The sequence below is a fragment of the Pongo pygmaeus genome, chromosome 1 (genome assembly GCF_028885625.2).
Source record: "Pongo pygmaeus isolate AG05252 chromosome 1, NHGRI_mPonPyg2-v2.0_pri, whole genome shotgun sequence".
In the NCBI taxonomy this organism is placed as follows: Eukaryota; Metazoa; Chordata; class Mammalia; order Primates; family Hominidae; genus Pongo; species Pongo pygmaeus.
In genome coordinates, this window is record NC_072373.2 from 87789511 (window position 1) to 87811052 (window position 21542).

The 21542-nt window shown below is 48.4% G+C and overlaps 1 protein-coding gene across 5 annotated transcripts in view; it reads right to left on the minus strand.

Moving 5' to 3' along the window:
* The window catches only part of LOC129044906 (uncharacterized protein C1orf226), a 313541-nt gene that overhangs the window by 13643 nt on the left and 278356 nt on the right, over nt 1-21542 (minus strand). For all 5 annotated transcript variants that reach the window (XM_054503141.2, XM_054503131.2, XM_063649453.1 and 2 more), the window contains 4 exons: nt 17818-17984; nt 16026-16202; nt 7591-7756; nt 5956-6108 (listed from right to left, as the gene is read on the minus strand). In XM_054503141.2, the coding sequence (XP_054359116.1) occupies nt 5956-6108; nt 7591-7756; nt 16026-16202; nt 17818-17984 (663 nt within the window). The remainder of the gene's footprint in view (nt 1-5955; nt 6109-7590; nt 7757-16025; nt 16203-17817; nt 17985-21542) is intronic.

Sequence of the window (21542 nt, forward strand, 5' to 3'; positions counted from 1 at the left end):
CATCCTTTCAGGCCTCATTTACCTCTTGCTTCACCTCCCTGATGACTCAGTGGCCCCTCCACTGCAGTGGGCACTGCCTTGCAGGGACCCTGGCACAAATCCTCCCCTGGTCTTTGCCTCCCTCAGGGCTTGGCCAGCAGGTGGCGTGGAGGGTCCTTCCTCACCTCCTAAAGGCTTTTCCTCCAGAGTCTTATCTGTGGCTTAGCAGAGCTGCTCTGCTTATCAGTGTGCTGCTAAAATCTCATTTGTGGTTCTCTCATTCCCCACAGAGTGGGAGGGAGGCTGGACTCCATCCCCATAGCATCATATGCTATGAGACCACTGTGGCCCTGTGCCCTCGAGCCATGCTTCTCACCCCATTCTGTCCCCAACCCCACCCAGCCTGCATCCCAGTGTCCGCTTGACTGCCAGGCTCCAGCTGGGCTGGGAGCCAGGACAAGGTCACAACCTGTCCAGTCCAGTGTGTGGGGGTCTCCAGGCAGCCCTGACATCATTCCCAGGACCCTGTGCCCTGAAAGGGCAGATGAGTGGCTCTGGGCAATCTTTTTAATCTTCACTCTGAGCTACTGTTGTCTCCTGTCCTTTGCCAACCCCATGCTCCCTTCTCTATGGCATCTGTACAACAGGCATAGAACACATCACGAGAAGGAAAACAAGCAGGCCAGGGACTGAGCCCAGGTGCCATGGCACATGCCCATCCCGCCTGCCAGGTGCTCGTGGTTAATGTCTTCTCCCTAAAGACAAGGCGTTTTCCACATTCCACATTTAATGTTGTATCAATGTAACCCCAGGAATTTTCTCAGTACAGAGCTAAGTTTTAGCAGAGCAGCAAAAAGCACCCAGCACTGTACTGAGCAGTACAGGTGCAGGTAGAAGGAAGCTCCCTAAAAGGGAAATTGTGCTGTATCCTGGGTCACTGCCAGGCACTCTCTACCAGGTGCTTTTAAAATGCAGTCTCATTTACTTTCCATAGTAGCTTTGTATGGTTTATACTATCCCCATTTTCGAGATGAGAATACAAAACTCCAGTTCACTTAGCCAGAAAAGAACAGAGGGCATGTGAACCCAGTTGATCTAACCTTTTGAACTTTCTCTCTAGCCTAGGCCTGACGAAGCATCAGGCCTAACACATCCTCTGCCTGCAAAATGGCTAAAAGTTCCAGCCAAAGTGACCTGGCTTCTCTAAAGTCTGTTCTGTGCGATCCCACAGCTCCTCATTCCTCAAACACTCCCTCCTTTACCAGCCTCCTCTGCCCTTTCATTTGTACACCTTGCAGGGAAGCCTACATTCCCGTGAGTCAGGACTTCTGTGCTGAGCTGTGTCACAGTGATACCCTGATACCCCCCGAGGTAGGTATGAGAAGGAGCCTGTTTTGTCCTCAATATGAACATTTCTGGAATGGGCCTATTCAGACTTCTACCAACTACATATTTCAGGCATTTAGTCATGAAGTCAGTGAAATAGTATAATCTTTTTTTTTTTTTTTTTTTTCCTTGAGACAGGGTCTCACTCTATCATTCAGGCTGGAGTGGTCAGTGGCACGATCTCGGCTCACTGCAACCTCCACCTCCCAGGCTGAAGCCATCTTCCCACCTCAGCCTCCCAAGTAGCTTGGACCACAGCCACTCACCACCATGCCTGGCTAATTTTTATGTTTTTTTTTTCCTTTTCTTTTCTTTTTTTTTTTTTTGTAGTAACGGTCTTTCCCCATGTCGCCCAGGTTGGTTCAAACTCCTGAGCACAAGCGACCCACCTGCCTTGGCCTCCCAAAGTGCTGGGATTACAGGCATGAGCTGAATAATCTTGATTATACAATTATACAGTTATATTGGCAAATATCTATGATGTAATTTTTCAAGCACTCGGAACTGGATGCTGGCCAGGTGTGGTGGCTCACGCCTGCAACTCCAGCACTTTGTGGGGCCAAGGTCGGAGAATTGCTTGAGCTCAAGAGTTTGAAACCAGCCTGGACAACATGGCGAAACCCGTCTCTACAAAAAATACAAAAATTAGCTGGGTGTGGCCGCACACACCTGTAGTCCCAGCTACTCGGGAGGCTGAAGTGGGAGGATCATGGAGCCCAGGGAGGTCAGGGCTGCAGTGAGCCATGATCATGTACTCCAGCCTGGGCGACAGAGTGAAACTCTGCCTTAAAAAAACCTGAAAAACAAAAAGCCCTGAAACCCAAAACCAAAAAAACAAACTGGCTGCTACTACCCGCATATTCTAATGATATCTGGAGTTTGAAAAAACCTGGGATTGGCAGAGTCGGCAAAAATGGGTGTAGACGAGTTTCCCAATCTCAGGACTACTGATATTTGGGGCCGGATGATTCTTTGTTGTGGGACGCTGTCCTGTGCATTGTAGGATATTGATCAGTATCCCTGGCTTCACTCACTACATGCCAGTAGCTTTGTGACAACCAAAAACATATCTAGACATTGTCAGATGTCCCCTGGTGAGGCAAAATCATGCCTAGTTAAGAACCACTGATACCTCTGATCCTGCAGGGCTGATCTATATAAAGTGCAAATGAAGCCACCATCTTCCTCTCCTCCTACAGGGAACTTGTGAATCTTTCCTCAATCCCATACCCTTGGGAACCATGTCACAGAGCTGATGCCACTTGGCTTGGGAATTGGGGTGGAAGTGAGGGGGAGAGAAGGAGCAGGTGGAATAGAAGCAGCAAGAAAAGACAATGGAAAAGCTTTTAGAAATAAGAAAGGTTTATTTAGCAAAAGCCACTAGACTAGTGACAACATCCAGGGAGTAAGTGCACTTACATTAACAGAATCTTTTCCCAGAGAGTTGATCCAACAGAGTTAATGACACAACAGCTTTAGGAAGTAGAGTGTTAGTGGGTAGAGGATTAGGAGGAAGCAGTCAAGCAAAGAGTAAATAAAAGGAATACAACTCTTAAACAAGATCAGTTGAGAGAAATGAGGCTAGGAAGAGGTTTTACAGAGAGAGCATTGATATAAGCAGGAATATAAGGAATATAATTTTTAATCCCAATATACAGTCCATCCAGTGCGGAGAAATTCTTTCCTGGCTCCATAACTGTGGGAGCCTCCTGTACACGAGAGTCTGCTGGCACCTGGGTCAGGCTGGGGCAGGCACCAATAAGGTTAGCACCCCTGGTGTCCATTTGTCCTCCATATAGGGCAGAGTAGAAGAATGAAAAAGAGGAAGGCAGAGTTGAGTTAGCAGAGCAAGAAGCAAGGAGGGAGGACAGGGTGACATCGTTGGGAAATCAGGTCTGCAATGTTCCCTTTCCTGCCCAGTTGGCCCTGATGGAGGGTCGGTGGCTGGTGATCCTTCAAGGCTCCTAGATCTGTCCTTTGTCTCCCATCTCCACACACCAAGTATGCACTGGTTTGGGTCCACTAGGGAGGATGCCAATACACAAACTAGTCCTCCAGGGAGGGCCTGAATTGGGGAAAGGGTGGGGCCCAGGCAGGAAGAAACCACCATGGAACACCCCAAGGGCAAGAGTCTTGGATGGGTCCCAAAGTCAGCAACACAGATAACTAGTTTCTCCAATTCTTTAATTTCTCCATTTCCTTTTGTCTATCCAATCTCAAGTTTTTACAGGCCATTTAGAAACGGCCTTCCTCACCCACTCCCTGGCCACATCCCACACAAGCCCTTTCCATCCACATTCCATACACCTAATCCACTGGCCTCTGGCTTTATCCTCAGCTCCTGCTTACGTCCAGAAAACAGACTTTTCACTCCTCTGGATGTTCAAAATCTTAATAATCTAAGCGGTCTTGGACTCAGGGAACCCTGGGTTAGATTTCATAAGCTAGGTAGGCTCAGCCACCCTGGATTCTGACAGCTGCTCATTTAGTTTCGTGGATCTCACTTTCCTGGTTCTTCCTTCTCTGTGTAACTGTACCTATTTCCAATGGCAAATTAGATCAAAACAAAACAAACAGAACCATGCCTCTCCAACTAAATGCATGTTAGAAAACACAAATCTGTTGCTGATTCAAACACCTTGGAGATCCCCACTCTTTTCTGTCGGTCACAATCCTACATATATGTACACACCTTCCCTCACACACGTATATATAAACACATGTGTACACACACAAAAAACACATACACACACACACACACCACCCGATCCTATTTCCACTGACACCCTGATGCACCAAGGAAGGCTGATACAAAACTGAATTTATTTCCTTTAATTTGGACTTTCTGGGCTACAAGAAAACCAACTGTGGCCATTAGAAGAGGACTGCACTGTTATTTATATACATTCTAAAGCAAAGCTAGGGTCGATGAACTCCATTTTGGGACAATCATATCATTGCCGATTGACCCTCCAATAATACTGCAGTTTGCATCTGTACCTTGTTGTCTAGGATAAAGACTTAATTCCCTGAACATATGACTCTAGCAGGTCTCAGCGATCTCTTCAGGCATTTGAAAATCTGTTAACAGCCACTTATGGCCTTACAGGAGCAAAGGAGCTTTTCCTCATTGCCCCAGCCAGCCCGTTAAGGAGTGGTGATCCCTAGGCAAAGCCTAGATCATAAAAGATAAGACAATTGCACATGGCACTTTTTATAGGTGTGCTCAAGGCACGCACCCAGAGAGATGGGCCAAGGGTGGCAATGGCTGTGGGCCCTGACCCAAGTGGCAGTGATTCAGAAGAGTGGACAAAAACAGTCTCACAGTCTCAGCTATCAGCTTGCATTCGCTCTTTTTTTTCTTTCTCTTTTTTATTTTTTTTGCAGTAAAAACTGACGACCACTGTCCAGTGGAGGGGACAGGTTGAGAGGTAAGGCTGGGGGCTCTGGTCCTCTGGGGCTTTCAGAGAGGTAAAGTGCTGTAAAAGCTTCAGCTGGACAGGACACAGGGGAGGTGAGGGGTACTTCCCAGCTTCCATTTAGATGGGCTGGGCTACAGGCAGGAGGTGGGCAGGGCAGGACTTTCAAAACAGGAATCAGTTCTAAGTGACTTGCAGCAGCAGACAAGCTGTCCTGCCCCTGGGCTCTCACACCGAGCTCCCTTTGTAGCAACATTCAATGTCCGGCTGGAGAAAATGTTTGGATTCAGTTCCTCTAAAAGCTTATCCACTGTGACACATTCCAATTCCATGCTCACACTACAAGGACTAGCCTGGCTTTTGCAGTCCAGAGCACTCAATCTCCACAATCTCAGCAAGGGCCTGGAGAAGGACTTCCTCTCATAAAGGTAGGGGGAGGGTTAGGCAACTCGCAGCATCGTGATATCCAGAAACAAAGTACCTGAGAAGGTACGGATGGCTTCCCTTCCTGGTCGGGACCATGGAGACGGGGAGAGTGAGGGGGTAGGGGGGCATCACGGACAAAGCGTGGGAGCCTGACGATGCAGCAGGTAGGGGCAGGTCCTCCAGCAGCCTGGCAGTCCTGGAGAGAGACCCTCTCCTGAAGCCATGGGCTCTGGAAGGCCCTACCTCCACCACCCTCTAGTCACAAGTAGGAGAGGAGCTGATTCACCTCTGGGAATCCGATTTCTTCCCCACTTTACGCTCCAAAGCAGAATCTCAATCCTTTCCTGAAACCTCACACTCTCCCGGGCCCTGGCTGGCATTCTCCTCGGCAGCGCGCATTCACTGGGCATCCCCTACCCGGGCAGCAGCCGGACATGGCCCCTCCAGCCACGCCGCCGCCTCCATCTCCTCGCCCTCGACACCTACACGGCGATCTCATCATCCAGGCCGTCGCCCAGCTCCTGCCTCTGCAGGACATTCAGCAGGCGCGGCAGCTCCTCCTGGGACCACGAGTCGCGCTCCTCGCTCTCGTCCGTGTTGGACTCGTACTCCGAGGCGATGCCTGACTCTCGGAACTTGATGAGCTCCAGACCGCCCAGGAGCGCCTCACCCTGTGCTGGGGGCGGGGTGTCCTCGGGCGGAAGAAAGCGAAAGCACTCCAGCTTCACCAAGCAGTCGCGCCTACCTAAGGGGCTGCCCGCAGGGTGGGCAAAGTCAGCCAAGCCTGCGCCCAGCGGCGGCGAATGCAGGTCCTCTGGCTTAGGGGTCGTGGGGTCACAGAGCACGGGCAGGGCTCCGGAGCGGAAGGTGATCTCCAGCAAGCTGTCCTGGGAGCCCACTGCAGGGAAGACAAGAGGTAGCAGAGGGGCAGTGTTAGGCAAGGTTGTTGATTTGGGATGCCCGCCTTCTGCTCGCCCGTGCCCTGCAAAAGCCCTTCCCAGACCAGCTTAGCAGCACCTCTCCGGGCTTTGGATCTCTTAACACTTCACCCTTCCTCCCGCCCCCACATAGCTCCAGACACACCTCGCTGGAGGGGAGGAGCTTTGGGACGTGGTAAAGGAGGGGTCATAAGAACCACATGATGGTTCTGGGAGCCACTGAAGGCTCTGAATAGGGTTAGTGGTAGGAAAAAGGTACCAATTGAGAGAACCATGTTAGAAGCCTGTGGTAACCTTTAGTACAATCATGTAAATAAGCATTAATTAGGATAGAGCAGAGTTTCAATAAACAATCTGGAAAATCCAGAGAGGCTTCCAGAGTGGTGAAGGGTACTGGTTTCCAATCCACACCTCTGGGCTACTTTAAAAATACAGGCTCCCAGACCAGCCCTAGACGGAACGATGTAGGATCTCAGTAGGTAAGATGCATTTTTAAAAGAGCTCATGGGATGGTTTGGGGGAACCACTGGTATAGTTGGAACAAAATTTTGCAATCAGATCTAGGTTTGAATCTTGGCTCTGCTCCTTGCTAGGCCTATAACCTTGAGCTGGTTACTTAACCTCCCTGAGTCTGTTACCTCATCTGTAAAATGGCATCTCATTTTTCTGCAGCAGAACTACAGGGATTAAATGAGCTCACAGGCAAAAAATTCTATCACAGTTTCTGGCACAATATGTGATCAATGGGTATTTGCTGGTCCACAGCCCACACACACTCTGAGCATGCATACAACCCACGGAAAGGCTCAAGAGGAAGGTGTGAAAATGTGTTGCGATCTACAGCTGCCCTGTCTAGCCTGGGGGTGCTGAGTGTAGAGACAGCCTCTCAAGCAGGGGCCAGGCAACCTCTGCTATTGCCCAGCAGAGCAGTGCAGCCAGATTCCACTGCCTTATCCACTGAACAGATATACTGCTCCCAGCTTTTTCTATGTGACAGAGTCTTGAAATACATAGCGCAGAGTAGTAAACTAAGAAACAATTTGCTGTCTCCCACAGAGCTCACAGAGACCATGACACCCAATAGGCGCCGAGTATACTGTATGTTGATTGCAAAAGCTCTCTGAGAAAGAAATGGGCTGCCCTAGAACATAGAGTACCTGAGCCCCTATCAAATAGAGACTGGATGAGCACATAGCAGTGACTCTGGGGACATTCAAAGTCCAGCCCTGGGCCTGGATTAGAAGGCACCCGAGATCTCCTTGGGGCATGTGATTCTATAATTCATTAAGTATACTAATGGGGAAACAAAGCTGCCTATGTTTTCTGCTGGAATATAGGGGCAGGTCAGGGGTCCGAGAAAGCACCACTAAAAACTTGAGGAAAGTGACACTCTTTCCAGAGCCTTCACAGAGGAAGCGGGGCTGGACAGGGCACTGGCTTACTGGCGTTCTGTCCCGACAGCTTCAGTTCCAGCTCTTGCACCTGCTTGACCAGCAGGGAGATGTGCTGGAGCATGTCCTTGTTCTGCAGCAAAAGCTGATGCACGCGAGCCTGGGCCTCCAGCCGCGCCGCAGCCTCAGCAGCCAACTGGTCCTTCAGCAAGTGTACCTGCAGAGAAGAGGCAGCGGCAGAGAAGACAGGACAGAGAGAAGAGAGGGACATGAATGCACATGAGAGTCGCTGGCAGATGGCCAGGACCAGAGATGCCCTCCACATTCAGTTCAAGAAGAAGCCCTTAACGGGCAGAATGGGCATTTGGGCTTATCATTCCAGAGGAGGAGCCGAAAGGAGTGGGTTCACTGGCACTGTGAAGCTGTGTGTCCTAAGGGAGGGCCATGATGCATCACTAAGGTACCACTCTGGGCCCCATACCAAGGGCAAGAGGCAGCAAACAGCCATCAACCCCCTAGCCCTGCCACACACACACACGTGCACACACACACACAAGTGCACATATACACACACACACGCATGGTGCTCCATCACTGCTTAGAGAACTCCTTCAGCACCTAGTATGGCATGCCATGTTGGAGGTGGAAGGGGGCACTCTTTTGTCATCCCGTCTTCTAAAAAACAAAACCAAAACTCATCTATTGACCCACTGGCTAAGAACAGTGTCACAACGAAGCCCATATAATCTTTCTCCCTCCCTGACTCACCCAAACATAGTGAGAAATAGGAAGCACCACACATGGCTTTTTAAATTAGTGAGGCAGCTGTCATCAAGCCACTCTGTAGGCGGCAGCTTCTTTCCCTGTCTTCCCTTTTTATTTGCTGTGGCAGACATCTAGGACCATGATTCATATCACATATTACCAGGACCACCTGGCGGGGGTTAAACATTTGCTGACTGACTCATGAGAGGGCCTCCTCCAACCAGCCCAGAAGGGTTCAGGTGAACAGTTTGTGGCACCCTCATCAATTTCCAACCTTCTTAAGGCAGAGCAGCTGGCAGCGATGCATTCAGCATGCTTGAGGCCCAGTGGTGTCAACAGCTCTGTTCTTGGTGAGCAATACTTACGTGGAGATAAAACTCAGTGGGAGGAGACAGGGGCAACCAGACCGGACCCTGGTTTGAAGAAACTGAATTAGAAGGCCAATACCAGTGTTCACACATACGTGATTCTTGTGCAAAGAAGTGAATAAAGGGTTCTCCAGGGAGGGTTTCAGAAGGCCCCTGAAGAAAGGGAACTAATGAATTTTTATGGCCTGGACCAATGTAGCTTATGGGGAAAAGGGTGTTCTTGTACCAAAACCATGGTGTGGGTAAAGACAGAGCCAGGTGATGGGGGCAGGAGAGGTGGGACGAGGATGCAGGAAGATGGATGGGGAGTCAAAAGCATTAGCTGATTCCCTTGCTCAGAAAACAAGTGCTCAAATTTCTGAAGAGGAGTTTGCTCCAAAGAGATTCACATCTTTTTAGGGAGTAAAGGGCAGTGCTACCTCACAGTCGGCCACCCTTGGCCAAGTGACTTGCTGGCCCAGGGTGTGCCCCTCCCAGCAACCAGCACTCAGAGAATTATACTTGTGGATACCGTGGCTGCCTCCCTCTTGCCCAGACTGGAGGCCCTGACCTTGCCGTTGACCCTATTTCTGATTGAGTGGAGCCACAGGGGCATAATGCCTAAGGAATTTAAACTAAATCTGTCCTCCATAAAGCTGCTAAGGACAGAACTGATATTTCGGTCAAGAAGTCAGACTCATTTTTTTGTCTCATATTAATTGAGAGAAGATCTGGGGAGGGGTGAGAACAGGTGTGATGCAGTGAAATACATGTTTGGTCTTCATCCCTGTTTCCTGACATATAGCTCCCCAAACCCTTGAGATCTCCAGAGTGGTAAGAGTGTTTTTTGTATGCTTATTAGATGATTAGTGGTTGGGGAACCCCTGGAAGCTTCAGGATGGGGGCTGCTCACAGGACAGACCAAGGTATGATTAGAGGGTGGGACTTTTCAGTCCCATGTCCCAACCTTCAGGAGGTGAGGGGCTAAAAGTTAAACTAATCACCAGTGGCCAATGATGTAATCAATCATGCCTACAAAATAAAGCCTCCATTAAAAACTCAAAAGGACTGGGTTTGGGGAGCTGCCAGGCAGCTGAACATTTGGAGGATCCTGGAGGGTAGTGCACATGGGGAGGGCATGGGAGCTCTGCCGCCCTTCCCACAGACCCTGTCCTATGCATCTCTTCCATCTGGTGTTCATTGGTATCCCTTATAATATCCTTTAAAATAAACCGGTAAATGTAGGCGTTTCCCTGAGTTCTGTGAGTTGCTCTAGCAAATCAGTTGAGTCCAAGGAGAGGGTAGTGGAAACACCAATTTAGAGCCACTTGGTCAGAGGTGTAGGTGACAAACTATTACTTGTGACTCGTGTCTGCAATGGGGGAGTCTTGTGGGATTGAGCCCTCAAACTGTGGGATCTGATGCTGTTTCCAGGTAGATAGTATCAGAATCAAACTGAGTTAGAGGACACTGTGTGTCCTCTGCGGAACTGCTTGCTTGCTTGGTGTGTGGGAAAAAGCCCCATACATTTGGTCATAGAAGTATGTTGTGACAGTATAGCAGGAAAAAACTGAGTTTGTTTCTTCCTATATCCACTCAACAGGGAAAGAAATTTCAATAATATTTTAATCTGGATATCAGATGGTGGGTGGCTATTAAGGTTTTCTCCTCTTTGGAAAGGGAGGCATGGAGAAATTTCAGCTGGGGGTCCCCCAAATCTATTTGGTTCTAAGGAACAGGACAACTGCTGTGGGAAGCCCACAGATAAGCCTCAGAGAAGGGTAAGCTTAATCTTGCACTTATGAGTACCGTTACTTATCCCAACAAAGAGTGTCTTCGAAAGGAACCTACTGAGCAAATAAAATTACTAAATTATTCATCTTCCATTTTCTTTGGAACCAAACCAACCAGAGAGAAATGTGGAACAAAGTCTTTCAGCGGATATAAACAAAGAAAGTAGAGAATCCTGCATACCTCTAACTGGCACTTATTGAGGACTCTCTGCACATATACTGCAGAGTCAGTTTCGTTTCTTTTCTTTTCTTTCTTTTTTTTTTTGAGACTCACTCTGTCACCCAGGCTGGAGTGCAGTGGCATGATCTCAGCTCATTGCAACCTCTGCCTCCTGGGTTCAAGCGATTCTCCTGCCTCATCCTCCCAAACAGCTGTAATTACTGGCACCCGCCACCATGCCTAGCTAATTTTTGTATTATTAGTAGAGACGGGGTTTCCCCATGTTGGCTGGGCTGGTCTCAAACTCCTGACCTCAAGTAATCCACCTGCCTCGGCCTCCCAAAGTGCTGGGATTACAGGTGTGAGCCACCGTGCCCAGCCCAGCGTCAGTTTCCTGCTTCCCAGTCTGAACGTCCCAACAGGACAGGCCATTTGAATGCACCAGACCAGGAGCTGGAGTGCTTGTCTCTTGGGTACTCCCTAGGCAGTTGTAGACAACTCACTTCTCTCTGGACCTCAGTTTCTCCATCTGTCAACCGAGAGGACTGGCTTGAGGCTGAGACAGTTGATAATTCCACATCCAGGTTGACATTGTGGTCAGTACTAGGGGCAATTTGTTAATGGCTCATTGAAGAAAACTCTCAGTTCCCCATTGTGAAGTCAGAGAATTAGAATTGAGGGTGAAGGAAAAGTCCCCTCTTACAGAAGCCAGGAAAAAAGTTGAAAGCTTTTTTTGCAGGTACCCAAGTTCCAATGGTGGAGTACCAGCAATACCTAAAAGAAGACCCTTGACTCAAATGCTTCCCATCGCAGATCCATTGGCACTAAGTGCCATGAGAAAATGCTCCTTGTACCAGATTAAATAATAGTTTTACCTCTGTAAACCCAGTTACACTATTTCAGGTATTTTCAAGTCCTGTGAATATGTGAGCACTCACTGCTGCCACTGCCTGAGCCAGCACTAATGAGCCCTCTGCTTCTGCAGCTGTCAAAAGTGGTACTGGGCATAAGGCTCAAACCTCACGCTGTGGCAGGCTGTGCTGCAGGAGAGCCCAAACCAGGCCACACTGAGACAAAATAGCCTGGACTTCTTTTAACTTTGAGGCGCAACGTTTTATAACTATGTAGGCTCGAACTTGAAGCACTGAAACGAGGCAGCATTATGTGAAGCCTTGGTTTGGGCAGTCTGCTACAGCCCTCTGTGCTTTGTTTCCTCATTCATACAACACGGGCAGAGAGCACCACCTCCTCCCCACCAGATGGGATTTTTTTTTGTATTTAGCACAGTTTTCTTTCAAAGAATTAAGCCCCTTTTGTAAAAGTAGACCATATTTCTTTCTGGAAAGGTACAAATTAGTGTCTCCTTTGCAGAACTGTGTTGTCTTTGGCAATGAATATTGTACTTACATACTAAGTCAGTGATGTGGCACAGAGTGATGTGACACTAAGGCCATGCCCGGAGTGCCAGGGCTCAGATGTCTAGCTCTGCACTCTGGCCTCATCATGACACAAAAAAGTTCAGCCCTGCACCCTCCAGCTCTACACTGCTTTCCCAAACTCTGAAACCCACCCTCAACCCACCCAGCCACACCAGACCATTGGCCCCCTCACTCTCCAGCTTACTTGCCTGGACTCCAGCTCCTCCATCAGAAGTGAGGGCAGGGCCAGGCTGAAGTTAGGGAGTAGCAGGCACATGGAAATGGCAGTGGAGAGAACCACAGAGCAATTTGCCCCACCACACACTGGACACAGAAGCAGAGGCAGGCGCCACTGTCTCAGCATGCACATGGCAGGGACTTGGGCAGTGCACGCCAGGGTGCTGGGGACTGGGAGAAGCCACAGGGACAGATGCTAAATAGAGGGTCTGGGGTGGGGATGCGGAGTTTTGTTAGCACTGTTCCTCTAACTACAGCATACATGATTGCGAAGCATAAATAACCAATTCCTTGTTCCTGAACGAGCAGAAGTGGCAGCAGGTAGAGGAGAAATCTTTAAATAGCAATACTGAACTGTACTAACACTTTCCTCATGAACAAGGCTGGGAATTGGCAAACTGTGAATAGACCTGGCCTACTTAACACTTGCCAATCAGCCACAGTGCCCAGATCAGCCCTGAGACTATGTCGGCCCAGCCCACGGCCATGCAGGTGCCAGCTACATCCCAGCTTCGATTCGAGGCTTAGCTATACTCTCATTCACACCCTTGAACTTCTGGTCCACCTAAAAGCAGGAAGCTAGTGCAGCCAGGCAAGCCTCATGCTGGGTCGGAAGAGTGGTCAGAGGGACTTGGGTATTCACTATTTACACACTGAGGTCTAACCTGGAAATACTTAAGAGTTGGTTGAATACCACCTTTGCCCATATACCTTTAAGGTCAGGGCAGGCCCCTTTGAGACCAGCTCATAACCAATTTAGGGTGAGGCTGGGAGAGGTCTTGCGGTCTTAGACCAAATCAGGACACTGTGAAGGAAACCTAAGCCTGGTCCCCATGGCAACAGCAGAACTAGACTGGTCTGTGGGAAGAAATGGGGGTGGCGGAGGAGGGGGGACATAAATAGTGCAACAAGTGACATCAAGGGTACACTTGTCTGCAAGAAACTGTCTTTATCCTTAGATTTTTATCCAGGAACAACATAGGAGGATTTGGATGCTCTCCGAGAGAAGGAAACTATTCCCACCTGAAAGGCTGAGGTCACAGTTTTACTCATTGGAATTCTGGGGACTGCTGGTAGTTTAATAAAGACAGACAGAAGCCTTGCAGTTTGGTGGCAATAGAGTCTGACAGAACAAGTAAGAGCTGACCTCGTGCTGGAAACTGAAATCAGCCGCACCTGTGTAGAGAAACCAAGCTTGCTATACTTGGTCTATTTCAAATGTGTGAAAGACGCCAAGAAGACCCACCTATTAATCCAGCTACATCTTACGTAATTGTTTTTACCCAAGGATATAGACACTAATAAAAAGCCCTTGAATTAAACACTACAAAGAAAGTGAAAGAATGAACAGTGTGCAGAGAAACCTCTAACTGAAGGTCAGTTTAGGACCGAATCCGTCTGCAGGACAGGAGAGCTGAAAGCCAGCTGAAATGTACAATATCCCTGCTGTGGTACTGGACAGCAAAAGCAAGATGTGAACAGAAAGAAGGTAGTCAGAGACAGATGGGCATGGCAGACAGAGATACAGGAGTATGTTCAAGAACCTATCAGATGACCCCAAAGTCCTGTCCTATCTGACGATTTTGGAAACCTAAGACTCTCCCTAAAGTCATCTCACCAATGTGGGACCCAGATGCACTATGGTGGCCTTTTGGTCACCACACTGCTTGTATTGAGAGTCAAGCAGGGCAACTATATTCAACAGATTCCAAGTGAGTGAGAGGCTAAGGGTGCTCAGCCTGTGGACATGTCTAGAACCGAGAGAGGCTCATGAAGCAAATCTCTAATATCACACCCTTTCCTTCCCCTAGATTCATTGTCTTCTAGGAGAGATGCAATTAAAACAGGGCCAGGGTAGGATTTCCCATGGAGACTGACAATTGATTCTATACCAGAAAACCACTCTTAAGTGGTTCATCCTGACTGCGGCAGACCTGTGATAAGTTATATGTCTTGTTGCTTTGGAGATTGAATGCTTCCTTCCACCACCACAACACTCTTGTGTGGATTACACATTTGCAAATAGTTTCTCTCTAGTACTTAGCAGTGACTTCGAATTCAAATGCCTCCCTGATAAAATCATATCATGAATATGCATCAAGCCTACTCCTAGATAAATAATAATTACTTGGCAATTGATACGCTGCAAAATAAAAGTATTATGTTCTGTATTCAATGGGAAACTTGTGGAAATGAAATGAGTCTGAGAATGCACCCGTGCTGCAGTGCTTAGTTTTTGTGCTCCTGTCAACCGTCACGCTAGGGAGGGGATTCTCAGACTGCTATGCCATCATTAACTATAGGAGATGGATTCTTTTATTTGACAAAGAGAAATGATTTTTTTTCTCCAAATATAAGAAGCCATTAATGACATTACCCCTCTCTGTTGCTGTTTTGGGAACACCTGCAAATCCTCCTACCATCACGAGATATCCTTTTGTTTCATGGTAAGACTTTTTAAAAAGACTACAATAACTTGAGAGCTGTGTCCCATTGACTCTACTCTCCTGAAACCTGGCTGCAAAAGTCATCCATGAGCCTTGCATCTCAGGCCCAGGTCAGGAGAGACCATGTTACAAGAAGGTCTTCTTCAAACCCTGAGTCATAGCAGATCCTGCTATGGCCAGGCCGCCGGATGCCTCCTCAAGGTGGAAAGGTGGAAAGGATATCTTTGGCTGGATGATTCAGTCCACTCAAGAGCCAGGACAAGAGTAAGGAGAAGACATAACAGAGAGCAATAAGTGCTCCCTGGAGAAGTCTGTTCCCCGCCATTCTAGCATGCAGAAAACCTAAGTGGTCAACAGTCTGGTCAAGCAAATTTAGAATGTTGATGCAGGCTGCCTTTCCAGATCCTTTACCAATTCTCCCAAGCCCCAACTGCCCCCTCTCCTAAGATCTTCATGCACTTATCAGGCCCTGATCCTGCCTCTCGCCTCAGGATTCAGCCTTGGGTATGAACGAATGTCTTCACCATTCCCTGAGTGCCCGTGGTAGAGGAAGCTCAGACTTCCCAAGAAAGATGTGGACTACAGCGCCCTCTATAGAAAGCAAACAGGAGGAATCCCTGCTGAAAGCAGCAAGGGAAATCAGCTCACCCTCCCCTACAATGCAGCAGCCCCCCAACAAGTTTTTTGGGGCACAAACACCACCTTGATTCTGAGATCTAAGCCAATTCTTTTAATTATGGCTCAAATAATACATCTAAATTCCTGTAAGTTAAATCCTACAATAATGAATTCCAATCAAATACTGCCTGGGATAAGTAGATCATAATGAAGGCTGGGAAACTTGTTATAGACATGGAGACTGGGATGCTAGGGCAGTAGTCTTTTTACAACGGTGTTTGGCACAAATTCATACTTTAAGCTGTTTTAAGAGTGGTATCATAAAGCCACAACTGTTCTGACTCCAAAGACATCACTTTCCACCCCAAACATCAGGAAAATAAGGCAGGAAAGGAAGGGTGGAATTGTGTGCATCTTTTCCCTTGGTCAGTTCAAGTCATTAACAACATTCAGCCAAGCCAGCCAAGCCCAGCTCAGAGCAGGGAATACATGGAAAACCAAAATGTGCCTCTCCATTTCAACTGCATCCCCCATCTATCCCCCTCCCGCTGCCCCCACTCCCCAACAAGCAATGATCCAATAGCATGAGCGATTCCTTATGACTCCCTAGATTTTAAACCTGCCCTGAGCCCCTCGCTAGGGAAGGTGCATCAAGCCCATGAGAGTGGAGCCTGCGAAGTAGGGAGGAGGCTGAGGAGAACCTGGGCCACAGCCACTTGCGTCTGCTGCTGCTGCTGCTGGAGGAGCTGCTGGAGGAGCTGCATCTGGTGGTGAGTGGACAGCGGTGTCTCTGTGCCCAGGCCTGGAGGCTTCGAGGAAGAAGAAGGGAGCAGCATCCTGGGTGAGGCTGTCAGCATGGGCTCCTGGGGGTGCGAAACCTGGAGGAGAAGGAGCAGACAGGACATGACACTCGGCAGGAGCCATCTTGAGGGGCCTCGCTCTCTTTGGCACGCACTCAGGAGGAGCAAATTGGCGCACTTACAACCCATAAGCTGACAGCACTATATCTTCAATGGAAATGGGAGTAGAGGCCCAGACAGGAAATGGTGCCTGAGCTGATACCACACAGTCAGAAAATCGCAGGGGGACACCTCGGTAACTGACCCCGCATGATGGGAGACTGATGGCTGATACTGCTCCATCTCTTGCCCACCACTTCCAATGATACCCTGTCACCGAGTTCCTTGAGGTTCTAGACTTAGAAGAATCTATTTTAGGAAAACGTAGCTTCCGTCCACCCTACCATGATAACGGGAAGGAGACAGCTTCAATCCTCTACTCCGCTGTGTCCTTAGGGCTCCCTCCTCCAGGATCTGAGATGTCCCTTCTCCCTTGTTGGGAGAAGCATGGAGTTGGGTCCTGGTGGAAGGGGCCATGTGAGGGGGCTACCTCCTGCCCTCCACTGCCTCTGGTGAGAACCATTGGCAAAGAAGTTTGGATCCTAAACTATATAATGATCTGGAGAGATCCTGTTAGATGAAAGAAGTTCCTGTGTCCTTCCCTCCTTTCCTTCTGTCTCCCTCTCCTGTGGACAGTTTTACCAAGATGGCTTCTATGATTCATAGAATTCCATGGCAGAGAAAGATATTTTGTTTCTGGCAGTTCTGCTGTGGGGACTTCTTCAGACATACACAAGGAAGGCCCCCAGTGACACAGGGCTATTTCCACTTGTAGAGGACAAACTGGTTCCAAAGGAAACGTCAGGCAGCTAGTTTAGAAACCAACTGCCCTCCAAACCTCCGTGTGAGATAAGATATGAATGTTAAAGAAAGAGAGGTGCCATGATATAAGCCGCCTGGGAATCTAAGGGTAGAGCTATTGGTCAGTAATTTTGCTTCTGGGTTTAAAACATTTTTAATTAGGTTTGGCTTCAGGTTGGAATTTGGTCTCAAGTTCTTAGTTTCTGAATTGGATCACATTAGGAACCCCCAGATGACGCAGTCATCTCACGTATATGATGTTAGGTTGGAGCTGATGATGACTAAGGTGGTCTCTCAATTTCTAACATCCAGTGGGCCAATTTCCAGACTCCATAGTGCTATCCATAGGAATTACCAAAGGTATACCACCACTACTGCAGGCAGAGCAGGCCCAAACTGACTTTGCTCTATTAGCTAAGTCACAGGGGAGTCTGTGTGTGTGTGTGTGTGTGTGTGTGTGTGTGTGCCAGAGTGAGCCTTGCAAAATACTGTGCAAAGATGAGATGCTGTTAAGGGAAGAGGGTGCCAGGGAGTAGGAGACCAAATATTGGTGGGATTTGAGGAGGGCGATGTGTGTCAGGAATCAGCTCCACAGCATCCTGGCCTGTGGCAGCATCTAGTGTTCAGACCCTCTGGAAGTCAGACTCTCTGAAAGGCAGTAAAGCGTGCTCTGGCACCGCCACTGTGCCATGGAGTGCCTCACTCAGAAGCTGAGCTGGCAGGGGCTAGGAAGTGACTGATGACCTGAGGGCACACGTGTGCAGATCACACAGATGGGCCATCTCTTGCCTACCTTGGAGCCTGTGTGAGAGCCTCCTTCCTTCTCTACAGCATCTAGATCAGTCACACCTCGGCTGAATTCCAGGACATCATTCCCTGGAAGTGGGACCTCCACCGCGTCGATGTCAGTCTCCTCTGCAGTGGCCGTGGAGGCCCTCTCAGCTCCAGTGAGCTGGCGGCCTGCAGCAACAACATGGGAGGGAGGGAAGAGAATGAAAACACCGAGAACAAAGTCCTCCTTTCCTAATACTTTAGCTTTCAGGCATGTTGAGCCTAGGGATGCCACTGGCTTTGTAACATTTTCACACATCTTTTCACTCAAGTACATTAAAGTGCATTTCCAGCCCAGTAAGATGTTCTCATCTTAGTATCTTTTCAAAGTCCAGAAACAAAAGCAATACTTCCTCAAGCCTGGATGTAAAAGTTTTGCCAGGTTCACAGGCATATATTGACAAGGTACACTGGAAGAAGGGGATGCTGGTCATCCCCATGTCATCGCAGGTCAGGAACGGAAGCAGCCAAGGGAAAGAGCCCTGGTCCGGGGGTCCAGAAATGAGGAGGTTGGGCCTCCAATGAACTGCTGGACAAGAAGCAAATCACCTCACTCTCTGGGCCCTGTTTCTTTAACTACAGAATTAGAGGCTCAGTTAGATGGACAGGTAGGGTTCCATGACTGAGGAATAAGGCAGGGAGATGTGAGGCCGCATTTTAACACAGTATCAATCTCCCAGCTCTCAGAGCCTGATCCTCTCACCAACAGCAGAAGCCAGGAAGAGGCCTGTAGGAAGTGGCACGGGGAGAAGGAGAGAGATGGGGTGGCTGCTTTTCCATGCTTCCTTATCTAATTTTTCTACTTCCCACATTTCTTCCTTTCCACTGAAGACAATGGCCATGTCTTTATTTAATATTTAACCACAGGCACAGCATACTGCTTAATACCAGTGTATGAAAGCCCTGCTATTTCTTACTTATCTTCCTTCCTTGATCCTATTTCTGGGATTCTGTAAAAACATCTGACAACTCCTGGGCATTTCATAGGAAATATTTTCATTTTCTATATTTGCAATTAGGTTAATTACTGCCGTCTTTAAATAAGATTTCTCATGAGTTTTCAGAGACCACACACCAATTATAAAATGGAACAGGTGGATGTAAAGCAGGAGACACAGAGCTGATGCCCCAGTGCTGAAGCTAGCCCAGGCAACCAGGCCTTGGCCATTTGAGTGCTTGCCTTGCAGAACAAATTGTTCTAAGAAGTTTTCCTATGCAAACCTACACAAGTCATCAAGGGAAACAAGCCTGGCATTTAGAAAGTAAACAGTGGGCTTGGTTTTCTTCCTGGCTACTCCAGGAGCTGAGGAGACAGTCCTGTGGAGGGCTGCAAAGGTGTTTAACAGAAAAGATGGTTCTGACTGCGGCTAGTGGGGGCAGGGAAGGGGAAGCTCTTCTGCCCCTTGGTCAGCCAGTAGGCGGGGAGCACAGGGAGCAGCCTGCTTTCTACCACATCCTGCACCCGGAAGTGACCATCTTGATGGTTGGGGGCTTAGCCTGAGAGATAGAGGGTCGGTAGGTGGGTGGTGCTGGGAACTAAGCGTTTGGTTCTCCATGCCTGTACAGGAAAAAGCAGGGTGAAATTTCTGTCAGTGATCAGGAGAAGCTGGGCTCCTGCAGTGTTCTGTGCACTTAGCACATGATATTGGATGTGCCTGGCCATCAATCTTCCCTTACAGACTTCAGGCCAGGCTGTGTCTCATTCATGTTTCCTAAAAATGTTTCTCTGGCACAGAGAAAGTGTTCCATAAATACTGACAAAGTAAGTAATGTAGTGACAGGGTAGCTAAACAGGAGAACAGGCTGCAGGAGAAGCTGCTTATCTACTTCCCATCCCTGGAGATCCTAATAACAAGAACTAAGAAGCCCCAGACACAGAGGGTTTGGACAGGGCCTCGCCAGAAGCCCAGGTGGAATCAGAAAATCTCTCAGGTTTGGACGGGCGTGGGTGCAGGGGCAGAGAGGCACAGAGGCAGGAAGTCCACGGCGTGTCAGGCAATGCAAGTGGTCCCATAGAGAGGGACCTGACCAGGAAGAGTCAGCATCTTATCTTGAGGGACTGAAAGCAGGTAATACCAAAACATTTTCATCCTTCAAAATTTCACTCTAGATATAGTATGGAGGATAGATTCAGAAGCAATGACAGAAAGCGATACTCTAGGTGGAAAATATGAGGGCTTGAGTGAAAACAATGGCAATAACATGGAGAAGAGATAGATGTGAAGGATTGTCAGGGGGCAGAAATCACAGGGCTTGCTTGTCTGTGGTGGGGGCGGCGGTGGGGATATGTGCAGGATGAGTTTTAAAATATCTGATTCAGATGACTGAGTGGAGAATGGCATCCTATAGGAAAAATCCAGGAGAAGCAGGATTGCAGGTAAGAAGATGAGTTCAGTTTTAAACCTGTTGACATTGTAAGAGTCTGTGTAACAGTCAAGTAGGGATACCTATTAGACTGTTGGGTATGTTATGGACTGAATGTTGGTGTTCATATGTGGAAGTCTTAGCCCCCAGTGTAATAGCATTTGGAGATAAGCTTTTGGGAGGTAATTAGATATGAGAATGCAGTCCTCATGATGGGATTCATGCCCTTATAGGAAGGGATGTAGGAGATCCCTCTCTTTCCACCCTGCGAGGACATAGCAAAAAGGCAGCTGTTTGTAAGCCAGAAGAGAGTCCTCACCAGGAACCAAATTGGCTGGCACCTTAATCTTGGACTTCTCAGCCTCTAAAACTGTCAGAAATAAATGTTGTTTAAGCCATCCAATCTACTGCATTTTATTATGGCAGGCTCTGTAGATTACTATAGTGCATGAATGGAAAGTTCAGGAAAAAGGCCTGGCCTAAAGATAAACTTTAGTTGAAATCATGGAATGTCAGGAAAAAAAAAAAAATACCAGAGGCAAGTCCAGGAGAAATTCCAACACATAAGGGGTAGGTAGAAGAGGAGCCTGTAGGCCGGGCGCGGTGGCTCACACCTATAATTCCAGCAATTTGGGAGGCGGAGGTGGGTGGGTCACCTGAGCTCAGGAGTTTGGGACAAGCCTGGCCAACATGGTGAAACCCCATCTCTACTAAAATACAAAAATTAGCTGGGCATGGTGGTGCATGCCTGTAATCCCAGCTGCTTGGGAGGCTGAAACAGGAGAATTGCTTGAACCCAGGAGGCAGAGGTTGCAGTCAGCTGAGATCATGCCACTGCACTCCAGCCTGGGAAATAGAGTGAGATTCTGTCTCGAGAAAAAAAAAAAAAAAAGAGGAAGAAGAAGTAGAGCCTACAAAGCATGCTGAAAAGCAGCTAGCAGAGTCAAGAGGGAAGGAGTGTGGGGTGGGGGTACCCCAGAAGCTGCAAGGGTGCACTTCATTCCCGGGGCTGAGTACTACAGAGAAAGGTGGCCCTTAGGAACCTCTGCCTGGTAACTTCAGGAAGGGCTGGCAGGGCAGCACACACCAGATTACTGGAGGTTGAAAAGATATCAAGAGTGGACAGAAAGACTGGGAGAAAATAAGAAAATAGACAGTAAGTATAGACAAGCTGTGCAAGAAGCCTGGCTACCAAGGAAAGGAGAGAGATAAGGTCGTAGGTCAGAGGGAGATACAGGGACAAGGAAGGCTTAATTTTGTTCTGCTTTTAAGATAAGAAAGACCCGACCTTATCTATCTGCAGTTGGGCGAGGAAGGGAAAGT